This window comes from Pteronotus mesoamericanus, unplaced genomic scaffold (genome assembly GCF_021234165.1).
Source record: "Pteronotus mesoamericanus isolate MK-2021 breed Mesoamerican mustached bat unplaced genomic scaffold, CSHL_Meso_final contig_68, whole genome shotgun sequence".
NCBI classification, from domain to species: Eukaryota; Metazoa; Chordata; class Mammalia; order Chiroptera; family Mormoopidae; genus Pteronotus; species Pteronotus mesoamericanus.
The window spans coordinates 31,037,340-31,058,390 of NW_026555234.1; the positions used below are offsets into that span (position 1 = coordinate 31,037,340).

Sequence of the window (21,051 nt, forward strand, 5' to 3'; positions counted from 1 at the left end):
CTAGAAGCTTAAAAGGCAAGAAAACAGGAAGAACACAGCCCTGTACTGCCTTCACTTTAGCTCAGGGGGACCCATTGAGATTTTTGACCTACAGAACTGGAAGGCAATAAATTTGTATTGTTTAAGGCAGTAGAAAACTAAGGCTACGGATGTGACGTTTTCTGTGCTATTCTCTAAGACTTGTCTCTCCTTCCTCACCTCCACATCTGCCCTCAAAACAGCCCCTTCTGGATTCTACCCTAGGTCCGCCCCTGATGAGCACCAGACACTGCCAACACCAGGGGGCACCTTTAGCAGCTGGGTTCTCCAGGGCTGAGGAGAAAGCTCCCCCCTCTCCACAGGCCTCTTCCTGGGGTCCAGAAAACCATTCCCACGGCTTCAATCAGCAGCTACGTGCCAACCATTTCCAGCCCTTTCTCTCCATCCCTGAAACCTCACTTCTAAGCTCACTCACCCTGGGTGGATACTGACATTTACACTTGTTTGTCTCACAGGCAGTGAGTCAAAATCAATCTACCCCAAACCAGAGTTTGCACTTTTCCCTCCCCCCTCCCCAAATTGAATCTTTTCCTGGTGTTTCCCCATTTAGTAAATGACAATGCCACCTCTTCCGGGCAAGAAACCTCAGGGTTGTGCCCGACATTCCCCTCTGCACCCTGCCTCCATCCATCACACCGTCTTATTGATTCATTCTCCTTAAATCTCTCAAATCCATTCCCTTCTTTTTAATCACTGAGGCTACGCCACCAGCCTCTTCATCTGAATTACAATAGCTTCCTAAGTAGCCTCCAGCATCCACTTTACTCACCTCTAACCACGCTATCTATGCAGCAGCAGAAGTGCTCTTTTTAAATACAAATCTTCCTTAAAGTCCTCCGGTGACTTTCACCGCTGCCTCCAACTTCTCTCACTTGCCAGTCACAGCTCGTACCCTTGGCCTGTCACAATGGCCCCTATTCTGTTCCTCAGATACCTTGTGTTCCCTCCCACCCATCACCTGAAGGCTCTCCCCTGCTCCCTCACCTGCCTGTACCTATCATGGGGAGTCCATCTCGGGGAATTCCTGACTGACCACTCCTGAATTCCGGCAGTCCCCGTGACAAACAGAATCAGGGCCCCCACCAAAAATGCCCACCCCTAGTCCCAGGAAACTCTGACTATGCTACCTTCCACGCCAAAAGGGACTCGGCAGGTACGACTAATGTGAGGATCCTGAGATGGAAAGACTATCTGGATTGTCTGGGAGACGGGCCCAGTGTAACCACAAGAGTCCTCAGGAGAGGGAGGCAAGAGCAGCAACGTCGGTGAGGAGCAGCGAGGACAGAAGAGCTCAGAGAGATCTGATTTGACAGCGCTGCGGTGCTGGCCCCGAGGATGGAGGAAGGGGCGGAGAGCCAAGGAATGCGGGCAGCCTCTGGAAACTGGAAAAGACAAGGGAACACATTCTCTCCTAGAGCCTTGGGGAGGTGTGCAACCCTGCTGACCTCCAGGGCACTGAGAAAACTGAGCTGTGTTATTTTAAGCTACAAAGTTTGTGGTAATTTTTTACAGCAGCAACAGGAAATTAATATACCCCCCCCCACATACACATCCTGTATTCCCCACTCACAGCATCCTGTATGCCTCCCTTACAGTATTTATTCCAATTGATATTTACATAATCATTAGCATTCATCCCAGCCGTTAAATTACCATATTTTGCTGTGTAGAACGCACACTTTCCTTGCCCAAAATTTTGAGGGAAAAATAAGGATGCACATTTTACATGGGTATACAATGATTACATGCCATGGGTATAATAATTTCGTGTGTAATGCACAGAAAATGTGGGTGTGCATTATACACAGCAAAATACGGTATACCTCAAGGGCACAAAGGCTGTGTCTGACCTGTTCAATACTGCGTTCTCAGTGGCTAGCACACAGTAGGTTCACAATACTGGCTGGCTGCGCAGGGTTGACTTGGGCTGACAGTAGCTTCTGAGTGAGCTCTCCCGGCCGACCGTTCCCACCTACTGCCTGACGGTACCCTCCCCCCTCCCCCACTCTCCCCTCCCTTTGGTAAACACACTCTAGGGACTGCTGCTTCCCCTGGGCACAGGATGTCACTGATACCAGCAGCTGGAGCCAGACGCCCGCTTCACATGCTAGCATTTCCCATTGGAAACATGAATTTCTGTGCATCTTTAACAGATTTGGGGATTCAATATGTTGAATGTAAATCTCTGCATGATAAAAGGATGCAGGCTTGGCGGGGAATGTTTCTGAGAGGAGGACGATGACAACTGCTTAAAGGCCAATTCAGCAGTACCAGTCAGAATTTTATTTTATGTTATTTCTACTGTTTAATCCACACCTGAAGACATTTTTCCATTGCTTTTGGAGAGACAGGAAGGGGGCGGGAGGGAAGGATTAAGAGAGAGAGAGACAGAGAGAGAGAGAGAGAGAGAGAGAGAAGCATCCATGTGAGAAAGAAACATCAACCCGATGCACTGTGCCACACCGGCCGGGGCCAGTCACTATTTTAAATGAGTCCACCCTTCATCCCTGCAGTGCCACTAGAAGCGATGTATTCTACCTACACACTCACACAGGTTGAAAAAGATGAAGAGATTGTAACAGATCCAAATAATATAAGCATGGCTGAAACAAGATGGAAATGTATTACTCTCTTTTAGGCAAATGTTCAAGAGGAAGTGGCGCAGGCCTGATCTGGCGGCCCTGCAGGGCTGGGGACTCGGGCTCTTTTTATCCTGTTGCTCCGTCATCCTCGAGACTCGGCTTCTATCTCTGGAACCCAGATGGCCACCCCAGCTCCCGCCGGCTATTGGCCTCTGCGGGAGATGCTCTCCTCCCCTTTCAAGGAGGCTCCTTGCCTGTACCTAGCACTTCTGCTGACGATGTCACTGGCTGGAACCGAACCTAGTCACACCTCGCTCCCCGCAGCTAGGGGCGGTCTTCACCTGAGCAGCCACCGCCAGCTAAAACTGGAATTGGAAAATGGAGACTGAGGGAACCACCCGCAGTCAATGCCACAGATGGTCCTTGCAGCAAAGCTTGCAATAGAAGAGAAGTCAGAAATATCTTGAACTGGTTAAATAATTACAGGAATCCATAGGACATAATATCATGTAGCTATTTTTAAAAAGTAAAGTTGCTTTATAGGTACTGCTATGAAAATCTGTCCAAGAGCCAGTGATAAGTAAAAACGTGTTAGCAGGTAACAACGTGTACAGGACAATCCTGGGAACGTCATCCATTCCATCTACAGGCACTGAGCCCTGCTTGGGGGGACCGACACCGCTCTTCATCTGAGGGACACAAGGCGAACAACGGAAGACCAGGTGCCTGTCTGGGAGTGGGGCTAAAAGACGAGGAGATCACCAAGGGCCTTTCTGTTTTCTCACCTGCTTGCATTTTTTACTATGAGCACAGATTATTGTCAGGAAAATTTTAATAAAGTTAGCAAACTAATATCCTGTAGACCAGTTATCTAAGGCCCACAACACACACCTCAGAGCTGGTCTGGCCAGTTTTCTTTCTTCCCAGTATGAACTGCCTTTGATTTCAGTTACTTCCTCTCTTGTCCTCGGTTTCCTGGCTGAGAGGCAGGCGGGGTTGTTGATATCCAGCCTGCCTACCTACTGCTCAGGGCGGCAGAGAGAATCAGGCAAAACAGGGAATGGCACCAGCACTACACAAACTGTAAGACACCATATAAACCCAAGAGCCTGCACTTCCACTGCTCGCACCCAGCACCGTGACACAAAAGGCAAATGGGAGGCACTGAAATTAGCTGTTATATGACCAGAGGCTGAACAAAAAAAACTTATCTACAGCAGTAAATCACTGGGTCTGGAGGTATAGGAAATATGGAGTTCTTATTTCCATCAGTAAAACAATCTGGTAACCTTTTGAAAAACAATGCACCGCAGTTTATTAAAAATAGAATCGAGGCTGGGACAAGTTCCAACAAGAAGACGGTAATGTTGGCTCTTCAAAGCACTTCTGAAAGCAATTCTGTGACTGCCAAGGGGTGCTACAAAAGCACAAAACAAACAACAACAACAGCTCAGGAAGGATGAATCACAAATGCATGAGATGGGTCTAGAAAGGCACTTCTTTTTAAAGTAATTTTAAAAGCAACTTATGAGAAAAACACGTTCAAATGTCTTCCATGGGGGCAAAAAAAGGAGACAGATCCCAGCCCAGGGGGAGGGCATGATCAGAACAATGGCATCGTGAGGCCGGGAAGAACCAAGGACAACACTGCCATCCTACAGGGAGCACAAAACAAACACAGAGCCCAAGAAGGGTCCTTGGAGACCACCAAGACCACTTCACATGGGAACACACCAAGGCTCAGAGAAGCCTAATTACCCAAGATCCCTCCCAGGCAGCCCATTTCCCCTATCCTGAGACAGGCAGCCTCCCTTTTAAGTGTGTACAAAGTAGAAGCACAAGAAAGGACAAAAATAACACGTAAGGATTTCTAAGCACACAAAGAATGTCATTAATTAAAAGATACGATAGGAGAGGCGAATATTGTTGCTAAAGCCACATTTTCAGAGATATGTTCCAAAAGATATTTACTTATCAATTATGTTTTCAAAGTACAAAAGTACCTAAAAGACTAGTTTTCAAAGGGATAGATAGTATTCCCAGGCTTCTGGTGACATAAGGGCATTCCTCCTGCCTCACAGAGGAGGTAAAGCAGAAGCGGACTGATGCCGGCCGTGCACTCAGGATGAGCCGGGGCCCCGAGCCAGGACTCAGGATGGCTAAGGAGGCACGAGAGATACAGGCTTTCCAGATGTGATCAGTAATAATAACACTACTACTACACAATCAATAAATAGCATTTACTGTGTGCAGTCTCTGCTCTCGGACTTGATGTGTATTTTACTCATGTGAGTGCTTAGAATAACTCTATGAGGTGGGAGCCATTTTTTCCCCATTTTAAAGATAAGAAAAGAGACAGAGAGAGCAAACACCTTCATCCAAATTCGCGTAGCGAGTGGGCAGGGGGAGTGGGTTTGAACTGGGGCCGTCTGCCTCCAGAGCGCGTGCTCCCAACCACCACAGCACCCTACCTCTCAGGGAGCAGAAGCCTCTGGGAACCAGAGAACCACAGGGCCTGAAGAACTGAAGAAGCTGAGGGGCTCACTACTGTACAGGCGAACCCCTCCTTCTGCGGCACCCCTCAAAACATTCTAGAATGAGACATACACGTGTCCTTTTCTGTGAAATCTCAGGATACTGCAACCTGTTGAAAGGAAACGTAAATAGGAGAAACACGACTTGTCAAAGGGAAAACAAATTTTTTTCACACTGGTTTCAAGAACTGCGGATGTCTGTCTAGCCTGAGAGAAGAAAGAAAATGACATGAAGTTTAAAAAAGCAGAAAGAGACAGCAGCATCGATGAGTAGAAATGGGTCCTAAATGGTGAGCCATTTTACACCTAATAACGCAATGACGTGAAACCTGACCGTCCTAGTTTCGGAAGCTGCATACAGGTGATGGTAACAACAAAAACAATGGAACCAAGAGAAAAAGAGCCCATCTGAAGTATGCCGAACAAAACGTGTAAATGTAGTAGTACAGCTCATCTCTCAGTGTTGGGGTTATTGGGGAGCAGGGGCAGGAGACAATTGGAATAAACTGTATAGCAAGGAAAAAAATCACCATTATGTTTTCATCCAAAGAAACCTGTAAAATACCTGATGTGCCTGTAAAAGACAGACATGCTGACTGCACTTCTGAGCCTCTGGGCTCAGAACCAGCATGACCGGGTCTCAGGCCCCTCAGAGCACCCCGCTCCCTCCTCTGCTGCTCTGGCTCCCGCCTCATCATCATTTGGCTTCTATGTCACTTCTTCAAAGCTTCCTTCCTTGACCCTTCCCTCTCACAGGATCCTATAGGTAGCATCACAACACTTCCTGTAATGTATAACAACATACTTACTTGTGACTATTTAACATCTGTCTTCCCACTGGACCACAGGTTGGCAAATGACAGTCCATGGGCAAAATGGTGGCCCGCCAACTGTCTTTGTACAGTAAGATTTATTCAAATACAACTGCCATCATTCATGTACTTATTGTAGCTACTTCTACAGTACAAGAGTAGAAGTAAGTAGTCACAACAGAGATGATATGGCCTTCGAAGCCTAAAATATTTACAATCTAGCCAAAAAGCTTCCCGACCCCTACACCAGACCAAAAGCTTGATGAGGCCAGGGGTTCCATCTGATCATTTGCCAGGACCGAGTGGCACATCTGGCAAATAAAAGGCAGTTAATAAATTTGCCAATGGAACAAACTTGAGAAACAGGGGAAGGGTAAGTAGTATGGGCTACTTGTTCAAGAGACCTTCACCATCTATAGATTCAGTTAACCTTGCCCACTAACCCAAGGCTGATTACACTTATTATCCCCATTCTACTCATGAAGAAATGGAGGGAACGTGCCAAAGCTCCCTCAGTCTGTAGAGGCTGAGCCAGGTCTCAAACCCTGGCCATTCTCTTCCAGAGTCTGAGCTCCTGACCACAAGCCAGGGAAGATGATCTTTTCATTCATATTTTTAGTAATTCCTTAGCTGCAGATGTAGGGGCTGGGCAGAAAGCCAGGACTGTTTCTGAACACATCCTCCTGGGTTGCTGGCTGGCACGCGTTAGCCAACCGCCAGGAGCACCACGCTTGGAGCAGCCCGGGGTTCCCATCCCGCTTAGACCGCACGCAAGTCACCCGGTCCCGCTGCACAACACTGAGCAAAACTCTCCCTCCAGATAAGCCGCTAGCAGGGACTCACTGTGCCTGTTTCACAGGTGAGGGAAAGACAGTTAATACGGGGTGAGTAACTTGCCAAGGTCCAGTGTCAGGACGAAGCAGAGGTCAGCTGGGGGCCACGATACTAACCCCGTTGTACTACAATCCATTTCCTGCTCCCACAGTGCTCACGCGCCCCCTGCTTCTTTTCTCATTCAGTCCCGGGGAGCCAGCCATCCACGAGAAGGCACTCGAAGGAGCATTTTCATTCTGCACCCTGATAGCTTGTCGTTTCCATGCCTGATACGACATTAGGTGAGGAGAAATAACTCTGAAAAAGACCTCAACATGCCTTCATTTAATGATCATAACACAGAAGCAAAAACATCTGCTGCTAATGAAGAAAAGTGACCCTGGGGCACACAGTGATCCCACGTCATCAAGGACGGGACGGCACAGAGCAGCTAGACTCTGGCTTGTAAAACAATTCTCCACGTGCCTACAGGCAACACAACAAAGCTCTCGAGCAAAGATAAAATTTCAACTCAAACGCAGGACAAACAACACAGGGCCTGTGTGTGTCTTCCAGCTGAAGGTGGAGTAGGTGAAAATATGCACGGCTGGTCACTGTGTGAGCTACAAGCAAGAACCTCGTTCCCAACCCACTGTTCTGCAAAGCCGCCATGACGCCTCCTTGACTATGGGTCCCTTAAGCTCCTACCTTTCCCAGAAGTACCCTTCCCATCACTTCTCGGAAACACAGCATGCAGGGCACGGGTTCCTGGCAGAGGCCTACTCTGCAAAGTTGACTAAGAGGGTGATTTCGAGCATTCCCCCGACACTACAGATGTTGACTGATACGAGAGATAGGAATTGGATGGTGGGCATATTTTCAACATATACGCTTTTGTACAATTTTAAATTTCTACCATGTGAATCCACTTCTCTCTGACTCGAGTTCAAGGTCTTCATCAGTGAAAACCGAGGACGCCAGCATTGCTGTCGTGCCGTGTGGGAGAACGGCCTGAGTGTGCGTCTGTGGCACCCTGCCCTCTGCATTGGCACAGTCACCATCAGAGATCGTTTACTTTAATGTAACGAACGCGTCCTGCCATGCAGTGAGGGCAGAATAAAAAATGCTGTGCTTTCTGCTCCCACCCCTAGACAAGGCGGCGATGGGCGAAATGCGGTGGGGCTCGTCCTTCAGAGCAACAGCGCTCAGGGTTAACACTCCGCCGTGAGCTAAGTTCAGAAACTGAAAACATGTATAATGAATGAGTAATTTTGTATCTGCCAAGTTTAGTAATAAAAAAATCGGGGTTTGTGTTTTATGTATCTTTGGGGCTTTTATTCCACTTTGCTCATAATGCTTTTTTATTGTAGTTTACAAAAAATATCAGTCTACAACAGATTGAAAATAAAAATAAAACGGGTCCTTCCCTACAGACTTTGAAAATAATTGCCAACAGCAAAGTAGTTAAATGAAATTGAGCTTCTTTTCTTACACGTGTGAATAGCTGCTCACACTCACTCTTAGGAAGAGAAATGCAAACTAAAAATACACTAAGACACCATTTTCCCCCTGACTGGCAAAGAGCAAAAGGTTTTTGGATAGCACACTGTTCTGGCAAGGCCATGGGCAACAAGAGTCGGGGCAATTTGGCAAAACCCACCAAAGTTACCAGTGGAAATCCATCTCTAGGGAGTCGGCCAACAGACATGCTCCCACAGACGTGAAATGACATACGGACAAAGATGTTCCCTGCAGCCTTGTTTATAAAAACCAAGGACTGGAAAATGACCATTGTGCCATTAGCTGGGGGCCGGTTAAGTGAATTCAATACATTAAAGCAACTGAATACTCTGCAGCCATAAAAAAAGAATGAGAAGCTCTTCACATGCTGGCAAGGACCCACCTCCGAGACACAAAACCAAGGGGCAGATCCAGACAGATCAGGGGACGCTCTAAGTATTATTTGTGTTTTCAAAAACTAGAAGAGAAATATAAACAAATATGCTTGTATATGCAGAAGACACCTCTGAATGGAAGCTGAGGACACTACAGATGTTGACTGATAGAAGAGAGGAATTGGATGGTGGGCATATTTTCAACATATACGCTTTTGTACAATTTTAAATTTCTACCATGTGAATCCATATGACCTTTCAAACACTTGAAATTTTTATTAAAAAAAAAAAAAGCCCATGGACAAAAGCCAAAGTGGGGAAGGATTAAGGGTGGGAGGTGGCGGGGTGGGGGGGAGGGTAAAGCAGTGGCGGGAAAATGGAGACAAATGTATTTGAACAATAAAAAAATTAAAAAATAAAAAATAAAAGAAACATTTGGAACAGCATGGATGGGCCTAGGGGGTATTATGCTAAGTAAAATAAGTCAGTCAGAGAAAGACAAATACCATAGGTTTTCACTTATATGTGGAACCTAAAAAACAACATAAACAAACAAACTGGAACAGACTCCCAGACAGAGAACAGACTGATAGTTGCCAGAGGGACGGGGCGTTGGGGAACTGAGAGTAAAAGGTGAAGGGATTAAGAAGTACAAATTGGTAGTTACAAAACAGTCACAGGGATGTAAAGTACAGCACAGGGAACAGAGTCCATTATATTGTGATAACTGTATGGCGTCAGGTGGACACTGGAAATAGTAAGGGGACCACTCTGTAAAGCACATGACTGTCTAACCACGACGCTACACACCTGAAACTAATAGAAAATAATACTGAATGTAAACTGTAATTGAAAAATAAAAAATAAAAAGAAACTGAGCTTAGCTACTTGGTGTATTTCTCAGGAATACCTAACTGTAGAAATCAAATAAAACAAAAGTGTGTGTTATATGCTTATTAGATGACTAAAAATCTTTTACAACGGGATGGGCGCTCATCATTAGGGAAAGGAAAACCACCGTATCCTGACTGATGAATACGAAAGCTTTGCCACCCACCACCAGCGCTGCATCTTCCAACATCCCAGTCGGAAATCACAGCTTCTTCCTCCTTTTGTCCGCTCTGGGCACTTTCCCTCCCGGGTCTGGTCTTGGATTGGAAGCCCGATCATAACATGCTTGCTCATCTCAGCACTGCTCACCAGCAGGAATGGTTCTTAATGTCTCACAGGCCCTGAGAGGCCTGAGTCACCTGCCCAAAGTCCCGAAAGCCACCAAGTGTCAAGGTCAGAACTGGAACTCGGGATGAAGTCCTTTCCCACTACACCATGTGGACTCTCTTGCTGGTGGGAAAAAGAGAAGTCCTAGAATAAAACAGTGTTGCAATGGCCGGGTACTGAGCTAAGCATTAGACAAAAACCATTCCGCTCAGCCCCGCAATGCCCCAGGGAGGAAGGCTCTCCCGCCCCCCCCAGACATTACGGATGAGAAGCAGCGTTTCTGAGAGGGTAAGTAACAGCAGCTCTGACAACCGACCACCGGATCGCCTCCACATGCCAACCTGCCCCCCCAAGGAAGCTCACCAGCCCGTGTCCGGCAAAGCAGGTTAACAGCGTTCCCCCACTAGCCAGTTCTTTGAACCACCATAAAGAGCCTCTTATCTGAGCCAATGCCTCCTCAACTCCAGACCTTGAGTCTGGAGGGAGGTGAATCATCGCAGGTAGCACAAGAGTGAACGTTTTTAAATAATTATGTTTTTGATATGTATTTGAAAAACATATAACCAGCTTGTCAAATCCACCACCTCACCGATGTCTTAGCACAGAAGGAAGCCAAATTAATAAAAAGTGAACAGAGGTCAGGAAAATTACTAAAGAAATAAGTTCAAGTGGTTCACAGATATCATGAAAACCAGGAAGAACAGCAAAATGACACTTGAGAATCGCTGGTCAAAGGAACTGGATCCACATTGGTGGTTTTTCTTCAGGGAGAGAGATGCTTGGGAATAAAAGGTCCCCCCCGCCACCCCACCCAACCCAGCATACAATACTCACCAGTTCTGAATGCCACTTTATTTTTATTTATTTTTACGCACCCTTCCCTGTCCACACCACACCGCCTCTCTCAGATGGATGAGACGGGACCCCAGCTACCAAGGCACCCTGAATGAAGCCCTGCATTGAAGAGGCAGTGTCCTGTGGCGGCTCAACCTGGGGTGGACCCCAGTTGGCCCTGAAGAGCTCTGATCACACCTACAGCAGATCAGTTAGTACCCAGTCCTTAATTTGAGCTTCCCTCCCTCACTTTAAGTGTCTGACTTGGGGAATAAATCAGAGCGGCTCCCTACTGAGCTGTGTGACCTGCTCCAGTGCAGAGCTGACTGGGTGGCGGGAGGGGGGACTCTCTCTAGCCCTGCTCCTCCCCATACCACAGAAACAGGGAGAAGGGACCCCCGCTACGCCAGCAGCAGGTCAGAACCGTACCATCTGGTGAATGCTGCCCCCTGCTCTTGCCCAGAGACTTCCCCCCGCCCCACTCCTCCCCAAATGCCCACTAAATGTGGACAGCAGGTCAAAATGAAGGCAGAATTCCACCGGATCCAGCAACACCAATAACTCTGTGCTCTCAGCAAACTGAAGGAAAATATTAATTCATAGAAAGAATGAGAATAATTGTGAAAAGTAACATGCATGAGGGCATCTCAGCTCACAAAAGGCTTCAGTAAGACAGGATCTCCTTTGATGCTCCCAGAAAGGCTGTGAGGAAGGTATTTCATCCTCTTCCTTTTTGCCTTGGGATGAGGAAACTGACTTGAGATTTATCAAGCTCTGAAATTCCAAATCCCAAACTCCTCCTCTCTAGGGCCCAGTGGAAGAAAAGGAATTGTTTTCCTTTTTATCCTAGGGATGTGCTGCTGTAAATGTGCTCCCCAAACTCAGGTGCATCTGGTCACCAGGGAGATTGCTAGAAATGCAAAATCTTACTGCAGACCTACTGAATCAGAATCTGCATTTTAATAAGATCCCCTGGTCACCCCCGTGACAATAAGATTTTAGGAGCATGGCTTTGCTGCGGGGCAATTCTTCCATTCTACAAGCTGCACCTCTTCATTCACTTATCCAAGAATTGTTTACTGAGCATCCACCACACTGTGCCAGGCACCGTGCTGAATGCTGGGAAATCGACAGTGAATGAGATCAACACAGCTCCTGCCCGGGTGGAGCAGCCAGTCTAACGCAGTCGTTTCTCACAGTCGTTTCTCACCCTTAGCTGCTCATCAGAATAAGCTGCGGCAATTAAGAAAAAAAAAAATGCACATGCCTAAAATCCACCCCCGAGCAACTTCTACCTATATCCAGTCAGAAACTCTGGGACTGAGGTCCTAGAAGCTTCATATCAAAAGAGCCCCAAATGGTGCAACCACTTTGGGGAGCAATTTGACAATACCTAATAGAGCTGCAGATGGGCAGATCCTAAACACAGCACTTGTGCTTCCAGAACTATATCCTGGAGAAATGATGGCCCATGTACAAAGGAGACAGAAACAGAAACATTCACTGTGGCACTGTTTCCAGAGAGTATGTTACGGACAGTATCCAATTATCCCTAAATAAGGTAATAAATAAGTAAACCATCGTTAAGTCAAAGAATACTGTTATCGAGCAGTTAGGATGAATAAACCAGAACTCTGACATGTCAACATAATCTCAAATATAATTGTTGAGTAAAAAACCTGCAAAAGGCTACATACTTTTACACACAAATGTTGAATAAAGACAGGCATTGTAAACACCACACCAACTTCAGAAAAATGACTAGTTCTGGGAGGGAGAAAATAAAGAAGTAATGAGAGATTTTTTAAAAAGATTTTCTGTCTAAAAAGTATCTTAACTAAATTTGACTAAATTTTAATGTATGTAAAATCTAAAGGGTGGGTATTTGGGTATAAATATGTTAAAATACATTCTTTTTTCCATACTCTTTTGGGTGTTAATATTTTGGAATTTTAAAAAAAAATTCTTTTAAAAGCTTCTCATGGGATGTGACATACAGCCAGGGCTGGGAACCCCTGCTCTAGGAGCACAAAGTAATACAAACCTGGCTATGTAATGCCAAGAAATACACCTACAGAAGAGCAATGATCTGTAGCTCTTGAAGTTAAATTACTATCTTAAAACTTTCACATAATTTTTTTAACAACTTTCACATGGCAGATAATTTCTATAAGCAATATTTTTTTTAGGAGGCCAAGGTTATTACCTAAGAAAAGCAGTATTTCTGAAAATGTGGGTGTCAGCTCACTTGTAACAGAATGAGGAATGGGGAGAAGAAGGGAATACTTATTTTAGAAAGCAGATTCCAGGGCCCCGCCTTAGGCCCACCTAATCGAAACTCTGAGGGTAGAAACCCAGAGTCACAATTTTTAACAAGGAAATGTGTGTGTGGGCACTATTCTTTGGGATACTAAAGAACTTTAGTGAAAGTATAAGATTTTTTTTTTAAGCTACTGTTAGTCATATTTTTAAAACTATACATGTCCGTGTTCAATAAGATGACACATGTCATACTCTGAAAATCAAAATAAAGTGCAGAGAATGTTTTCTAAATGTTTGGACAGTAATTCCACAAGTGCCTTTAAGCAGATCCTGCTAAAAGCTGGTTTCCTGCAGTGTACCTAACCTGAAGGACACAGCAATATGTTGTAGGGAGAAGAACATAATTTCACATTGTCTTTCTAAAAAGACTTCAAAAAGCCACTAGGTAAACAGGAAAACTCCACAAGTCCAGAGAGGCCTAGCCAGCACAGGAATGTATCCAGCCAGAATGTACTTTCGGTACTCAAGATTTCTTCCAGTCTATAGTCTTTCTTGCTACAAAGATTCACTTGTTTCATCTTCTTATCATTCCCTCAGCCTGTATCTTCTGTTCCATCCCTATCTTTTTTGACTGCTTTTTGTTTGGTTGGTTGGTTGGTTTTGGTCTCCCTGCTTTTCCCTCTCATTGCCCTTTTCCCTATTTTCACACAAAATCACCACTGTAATCCTGACTTACAAACCCTGGAAACCTGCTCCAAAGTCTCGATTAAAAACAACCCAGCACAAGAAACACATAAAAAAGATGCTCAGCCTCACTAGTAAACAGAAAAGTGCAAATTCTAAGCCATGAAGATATCATTTCACACCCATCAGACTAGCATAACCTCAAGTCTAACAACATCAGGTGTCTGAAAGCCCGAGGAGCAACTGGAATTCCCAAACGCTGCTGGATGGTATGCAAATAGGCACAATTGCTTTGGAGAGCAATCTGGCCATATGTTAGGGTTGGAGATGCCCATTTCCCCTGACCCAGCAATTCCCCTTTGGGTAGAGACCATATAGAGAAACTTCAACACATGCCCATGGAGACAAGTTCAAAACTGTTCATCGCTCTAAAATGGTACACATGAAAAAATGGTAAACTCATGTACTGATCAACAGTAAAAAGAAGAAATATATCGCAGCATATTTATGAAATGGGATATTATACAGAAGTTAAAACAGCCTAGACTTACATGTATCTTAATGGATAAACCTTAAAATCATGATTCACACAAAAGCAAACTGAGAAGTCGTTCAATATTACAGAACATATTTAAACCATGAGAAAACAATACTATATATGGTTTGTGAATACAAATTTATCTAGTAAAGTATAAAAACATATGATAAATATCAAATTCAGAATAGTAGTCACTGTCTGAAGGGAAGGAGAAGGGGAAGTGGAAGGAGAAAGAGATAGAGAAAGGCTAGCTTGTATTTGTAATACTTTGTACTTGTATTTGTAATATTTTGTATTGTATTTGTTTTATTTCTTCACATGGAAGTGGGTACATGGGTATTCCTGCTATTACTCTCCTTATTTTCCTGTATGTGTGAAATTTACCACCACCCAAGTCTGAGCTTCTGTAAAGCATCTGCAGATTCTAAAGGTGACATCAGAACTTGATGAGCAGGAAGGTTGGACCTGTAATGGAATGTGAAGCTTTAGGAACCAACAGGGTTTCCCACATACACCCTCCATCCATGGCAAAAAAATCAGCCTCAGAATTACAACATTCCATGCAGAGGACTTAGGACATCCCCAAAATTCTAAGCAGCAATCCCAGAACAGAAACATTCCAAAATGTTTAGTGCTGAGCTTATTTATTAATACAGAATTTATCTGCCTCAAGGAGGTCTTTGCTGGTTCACTTTTGGGTGACCCCTTCTGTTAACAGATCAGCAAGGCCCTTCAAACCCTTAGACGAGCATCTGGTTTCACCACAACTGAAGAGTTATATACAAAGTTGCGTTAAAATATTTAGACCAGAATATTTAGGCCAGAAGTGTTAACAAGACTAAAAGACACCACCTTTCAAAGCTCGTTCCGTAGGTTTGCTTTGGGCTGGCTCATGGGTAGGCCAGAGATAAAACTACCAAGAGATACCTTTCTGATGATAACACAGAATTAAACACCATTGAAAACTTCAACTCATTCAAACTAATTAGACAGACCAGGCCGGGGAGGGGGCAGGGGGTGGGAAATCATATGAATGAGAAAATTTCCTCTTAATTGCTAAGATAATCAAAATTGAAAATTACTCTCAATTACAACCCCAACATACCAAAATTACATATTAGTAAAAAATAAAAGGGTTTTATTGTATGGATGCACTGGAACACATTAAGATGATATCCAGTAAATGGTATGACAATCTTTAATTCCAACTAAATATTGACATTCAATTTTGTTTTCACCCTAGGATTCCAAGAAAAAACCAAAAATATGTAGACTTGATTGTTAGGACCTGACCGTACACAATCACCTACATTAAACCCCAGAGGCCAGAACAGAATTTTTCTTTAAACATTAACCCACCCCACCCATCAATTTCTAAAAACTGGCCACTATCAGAGTAGACCTCACACATATCTGGAACAACTCCCAGCTGATACATTAAACTAAACTTAGTCTCCTGTTATCTCTGAGAGTGGGAAGCATGAGTAACAGAGGAAGAGCCAAGTTACCCCTTCTGCCAAATTATGTATTTATGTATTTTTTAATATTTTAAGAAACTTTTTCCAACAATTCTCAAAAAACGTGCTCAGGTAGTTGACTTATCAAGATAAAATGATCTTTGTAAAAATCCTCTAGCTCTGTTTCATATTTTCACTAATTTTACTTTCCCTTTGCATCAAGGTGAGTTCATTTCTTTAAAAGAATTGAAATCTGGCACTCACGAGGGTGTCCAATAATGTCCTGAGATTGTTTGATGGATGCTAAAATGCTAGTATCCGGTAAGCTCAACACTGATTCAACAAGGTAGTTAGGTATACAAGTAGTTACTAATTAAGAGCTGTAGATTTTTATGGAGACTCTAAAGAAATACTACTCACTAAGAAGCTATTGACAACAACAAAAATACTTTTATAAGTTGAGAAAAACTCAGTTTCCAAGAAATACAACTTTTTCAAAGGCACCATTAAACTCATGCTTAACGGGAGAGACACCCCATAGTACAGATTTCAGTTCTAAGTTACACTGACTATAATCATGTTCTCATGTAAAAAATAGTCAAACTTTGATCAAATGCAAATGTATTAAAGAAACATCCTGTTGTGTTCATTAGTCTTTCCACTGTATTGTTTCTGAGATTTTGTTCAATCTTTTTTTCCCTTAACTATTTAAAAAAAATTTCTTTTTTTTTATTTTAGAGAGAAGGGGGGAAAGAAAAATATCAATTTGTTCTTCCGCTTATTTATGCATTCACTGGTTGATTCTTGTATGTGCCCTGAATGGGCATGGAACCTGCAACCTTGGCCTATCAGGACGATGCTCCACCCAGCTGAACTACCCAGCCAGGCTTGTTCAACTTTTATCTGTGCGAATATCATACTATACTGAAACTTTCATCTTTATCAAAGTTATGCCCACAAGACAAGAAACTGCTGAGCTCCTTGGAAATAGGGATTTACCTCATTCATTTATTTAGCACCTGTATAAAGCATGTGCCAACTTGACACAGCAGATCCTCAACAAATGTCCACTTATGGAAACAAAAATGTAACCTACCTGACACATGGCACTTCCTCTATGGTACATCTCACAGAACTGTTAACAAGTAAAATTAAAATTAGATGGCTTAGACCAATTTGCATCAGTCCTAGTCACATTTCTAGAGGGCACATTTGGTTTCTCCTAACAAATCCTTCCCCTTTAGAAAATTCCTCAAGCTCTTCAAACAGAAACTTACCAAAAACAAAAACCTTCCATTTGTATGGCCATAAAAATACAAAGGAAGTTAAATCCATTGGTCTGGACAAAAATCAGAGGATTATCAACACGGGACATTTCCTCATTCTTGGTGGCAGCTAAGTGCATTTTAAAAATTACAACACACCAGCCAAACAAGCTTTAGTATCTGGGACCCAGACAAACACGCTATGTGGCTAAGCTGACAAGCCCGAAGCAAGCTGATCAACAATCACTATGGCAGGAATTCACACGATATAAAATTAAAACAAATGGGAACTAGCATTAAATTTTCAATAGACAATAAAACTTCAGCGGGGAATGGGACCAGCGGAGGAATGTAAATATTTTCCAAGTCCCCTAGATCTAAAATTGGCACAAGAAGTTTGAGGGGAGGAAAAAAGTGTTTATTTCTCAATCAATTGAAGGATTTGCCACAAGTTCTATTTCTGCCCTGCTAGGTCCTTTTTTGTCTGGTGGACAAAACAAATCCACTTTTCAACACTAGGTCTTGGTTTGTTCAAGTTCTACCTAGAAGGATGATGTCATTTAATACCCTTTCGGGACACACATCCATCCACATGTTTAAAATATGCCAAATGACTTGCTTTAAAAAAAAGCAATCAACACTTGCTCTTATGACAACTACTCAAGCCACATAAGACCAACTGGAGTTAGGACAGGGAAGGATCCATAGGAGGCCCACAGAGAAGCTAAACAGTGAGGAGAGACCCTCAGATGACCTACCTGGAAACAGCTCATCATCGTGTGAAGAATCTAAGGAGAAGTCCAATGATAATTTACGTCTCCTAAGAGCAGTCTCCTCATCACCAAACCTTCTTGTGTGGGAAGTGAGACTGGGAGGCACAGGGTGACCTGAGCGGCCTCTGATAAGGGGCGGGGTTAAGGATTCCCATCCCAGCCTCTGCCTACTGCCTGTGGGCTGGGTTTATGTAAATGAACAGGTGACTTATATATATTAGTGGCTGCTGCCTCCAGTCCGAGAAGGTGTAATCCCCACTATCCTTTAAACAACTGAAGGTGACGTGAGATGACACCGATAACAGCTAAGGCTCACTGAGTACCTGCTACTGAGTACCTGCTACGCACTAGGCCTCCTGCTCACTTAACACAACAGTCTTAGGAGGTAGGGATCATTATCATCCCATTTTTATAGATAAGGAATGACAAAGCACAATCTGTTCAAAGACAAAAAGCTAGTATGTGTCAGGCCCAGGACTTGAACACAGGAAGTCATATTTAGGAGCCCAAACTCTCCATTACTTGCTCAAAACAGTGTCCAAATAGGAACATAAAACTCTCTACTTACAGAGTATTGGTTTCTCACCTCGCCTGGGTGATGATCCTAAATTTGGTACCTTTTTAAAGATTCCACATGAGGTTGCCAACTTCCCAGATACAGCACTAGCCTGCTGCCTGCTCCTATGAAGTCTTCCCTTCCGCTCACCTCCCTGGCTGGACACAGGTAGCGCCATGCTGGCCTGGCGTGCCAAGAAGCCCCAGATGCCTGGGGGAGGGGGGGTGGCAGGGGGGCAACAAAACAAAACAAAACAGCTGGAGGCTGGCTTCCTCTTGGGACACACTAGCTCTCAAATTTCCTGCCTGCTTTAGTACAGAGAGGTGTCACCGCACACAAGGAGGACAGGAATACCACCAAAGGCTGGGGCTGTACCTCACTGACCTACCTATAAGCCTGAGGCCACCCCAGCAGGCATGAAAGAAGAGTATTCAAGCTGCTCTGGTTTCAAAGTTCCCCTCAGGAGCTGATCTTAAGGAGACAGACACTGAGCAGAAAGGCATCGTCTTTTCACTGCACCCAGCAACAGTAATGCCACTTGACAGGAAGGAGGAGACCCATCTCTGCGTGGGGAAGGAAGGAAAAGAGAGGAAACTGATAGGCTCCAGGAGCCACCCGCTACCTCTACATGGTACTGTGCCAGGACCTTGGCAGCTATCACTCTGGGAAGCCCCCGCATTTGTGACCATGTTCAACTGTGCTGAACACTGAAGCCAGCACCCGTGGGTCTCAATTCCACCTGAGCTAACACATGGCTCCTTAACGCTCCTCTGCCATGTGTTACTCTTTCAACGAAATGTGGGACAGACGATTTAAAAGGCTGTGTGACGGGGGAAGGGCAGCCAGCTCACCTTACGTCCAGGCTTCTTCATCAGGCCTCCTCAGATTCCCTTTGGGGGCCAGTACTATCAGCTACAAGGGAGATTTTCCCCAAACTGGCATTAAGGAGCACGTGTTCCAGCTAGTGAGAGGGGAGTTTTGATGGGGAGTGGGAGAGAGGACGCTGGGGGACGCAGGCAAATCACACCCTCTTGCACCCTACACAGGAGGGCAGTGTCTTACTCCAGGGGGCAGGCTGTGCATGCCAAGGCTCTGACAAGCGGGGGTGCCCTGAGGACCCAAGGGCTAGAAACTGCTCCTGCAGAAACTGCAAAGCGAGGAAGAGCAATGGGAGAAACCCAAGCTAAAGTCACCACCACACCATGGAACCAGTCCCCGTCACAGGCCAGTCCTGTCCCCTTGCTGTGTCCACGCCCACCAGCCTCCACTGGGTCTACGGTCCATCAGGCAGGATCACCCGGGAAAGCCCTTCCACTCCCACAGCCAGCCCCACCACCCTCGGGCCTTCAAATGCTATAGCGTATAACCTTGTCCCCCTTTTGCAGATGGGGAAACTGAGGCATCTAAAATTACTGTGCTTCCTCAAATCAGGTGAAGTTTGCTTCTCTCAGTACAATTTTTCACTTTTTTACAGCTTTATGACATTTCAAATATCTCCAGATACACCGATTGCCTTTGCAAAGTGAATTTTACGTACAATTTAAGGAGTGAACTCAAAATGAGAGGAGGGCGGTCAGGGAGACCGGCAGGGCTTCTTCCACCGCAAGGACAGTATGGGTGCCCCCCATCCCCAGCTTGTCCCTTAACCCCCCTCCCCCGGGACGTCCGGGTTCGGCCTCCCCAAGACGCTTGCACTGCAACCCGAGGGCGGAGGCACGCGGCGCGGCCGGGGACTGGCGGGCGGGCTCCCAGGTCCCAGCGCAGAGAGCGGGGCGGAGGGCTCGGGGCCCCTCCCCGAGGGACACCGGGGCTGCGGCCGGCCGGCCAGCCTGCGGCCGGGAACTTCTAGCTGCGCCGCGCAGACCCCACCGCCCCTCGTCCCCACCCCCACCCTGCTGCCGGGCGACTGTGCGGCTCGGGTTTCCCTTTCTTTGCCTCGCCGCGCCTCGGGCGCGACCCCCGAGGCGGCCGCGGCGGCCACTCACCATATTACAGATGGAGGCGATATTTCGGACAGTCATTAGTCTAAAGGTTGCAGCGATCCCGCACCGCCATCTTTATAAGGTGAAAACAGGACTGTCCATGGTGGAGCGCTCGCAGGGAGGCCGGGCGGCGGCGGGGCGGCGGCGGGAGGCGGCCTGGGGTCCGGCTTTCAGTTTGGCTGGGAGATTGGAGGCCGGGAGGGAGGAGGCGGAGGCGGGGAGGGCGGGGAAGGCGGGGAGAGCGGGAGGGAGAGCGGAGGGCGGGGATTGGCGGAGCCCGGAGCCTGGGCCGCGGCCGGCGGCGCGGAGAGGAAGGGCGGCCCGAGCGCGCCGCGTGCTGCCCGCGCCCCGCGCCCCCCGCCGTGCGCCTGGCCGCGGCTCCGGCTCTGCGGCTCCTCCTCCCTCCGTCCGCGCCCCAGGCCAGCGCGCTCAACCTTTTTCTTTTCCTTTATATTTCCTGCTTCACTATATTTGGGCTGAAATGCGGGGCCCGGGCCCTCGCCCGCACGGCTGCGGCAACCGCACAGCGCGGATCCCCCGGGTCGACCCAGATGCGACGGGGGCGGCCTCCTCGGGGCCCTTGGCGCCGCCGGAGAACCAGGGACAGCGCCGGGCGTTGGGCAGCGCCCGATGGATGGGCCGCGCCTTCGGCAGATAGCCGGCTGCGGGGGTGGGCGCCTGGGCCCCGGGCACGGACGCCGCGGAGAGGGCCGGCCAGGAAACGCGGCCGTTTTCTGTCTTCACTTTTTCTTGCCTGCCTCCGGTCTCCCAACGGCCCTGGATCGTTATATTTTGGCGAGTAGAGAA

The 21,051-nt window shown here is 46.2% G+C and overlaps 1 protein-coding gene across 1 annotated transcript in view; it reads right to left on the reverse strand.

Moving 5' to 3' along the window:
* USP46 (ubiquitin specific peptidase 46) overlaps positions 1-20,382 on the reverse strand; it is a 56,869-nt gene extending 36,487 nt beyond the window's left edge. The window contains exon 1 of the mRNA XM_054582158.1: positions 20,248-20,382. Within this exon, the coding sequence (XP_054438133.1) occupies positions 20,248-20,283 (36 nt within the window). The 5' untranslated portion in view covers positions 20,284-20,382. The remainder of the gene's footprint in view (positions 1-20,247) is intronic.
* Between the last annotated feature and the right edge of the window lie 669 nt (positions 20,383-21,051).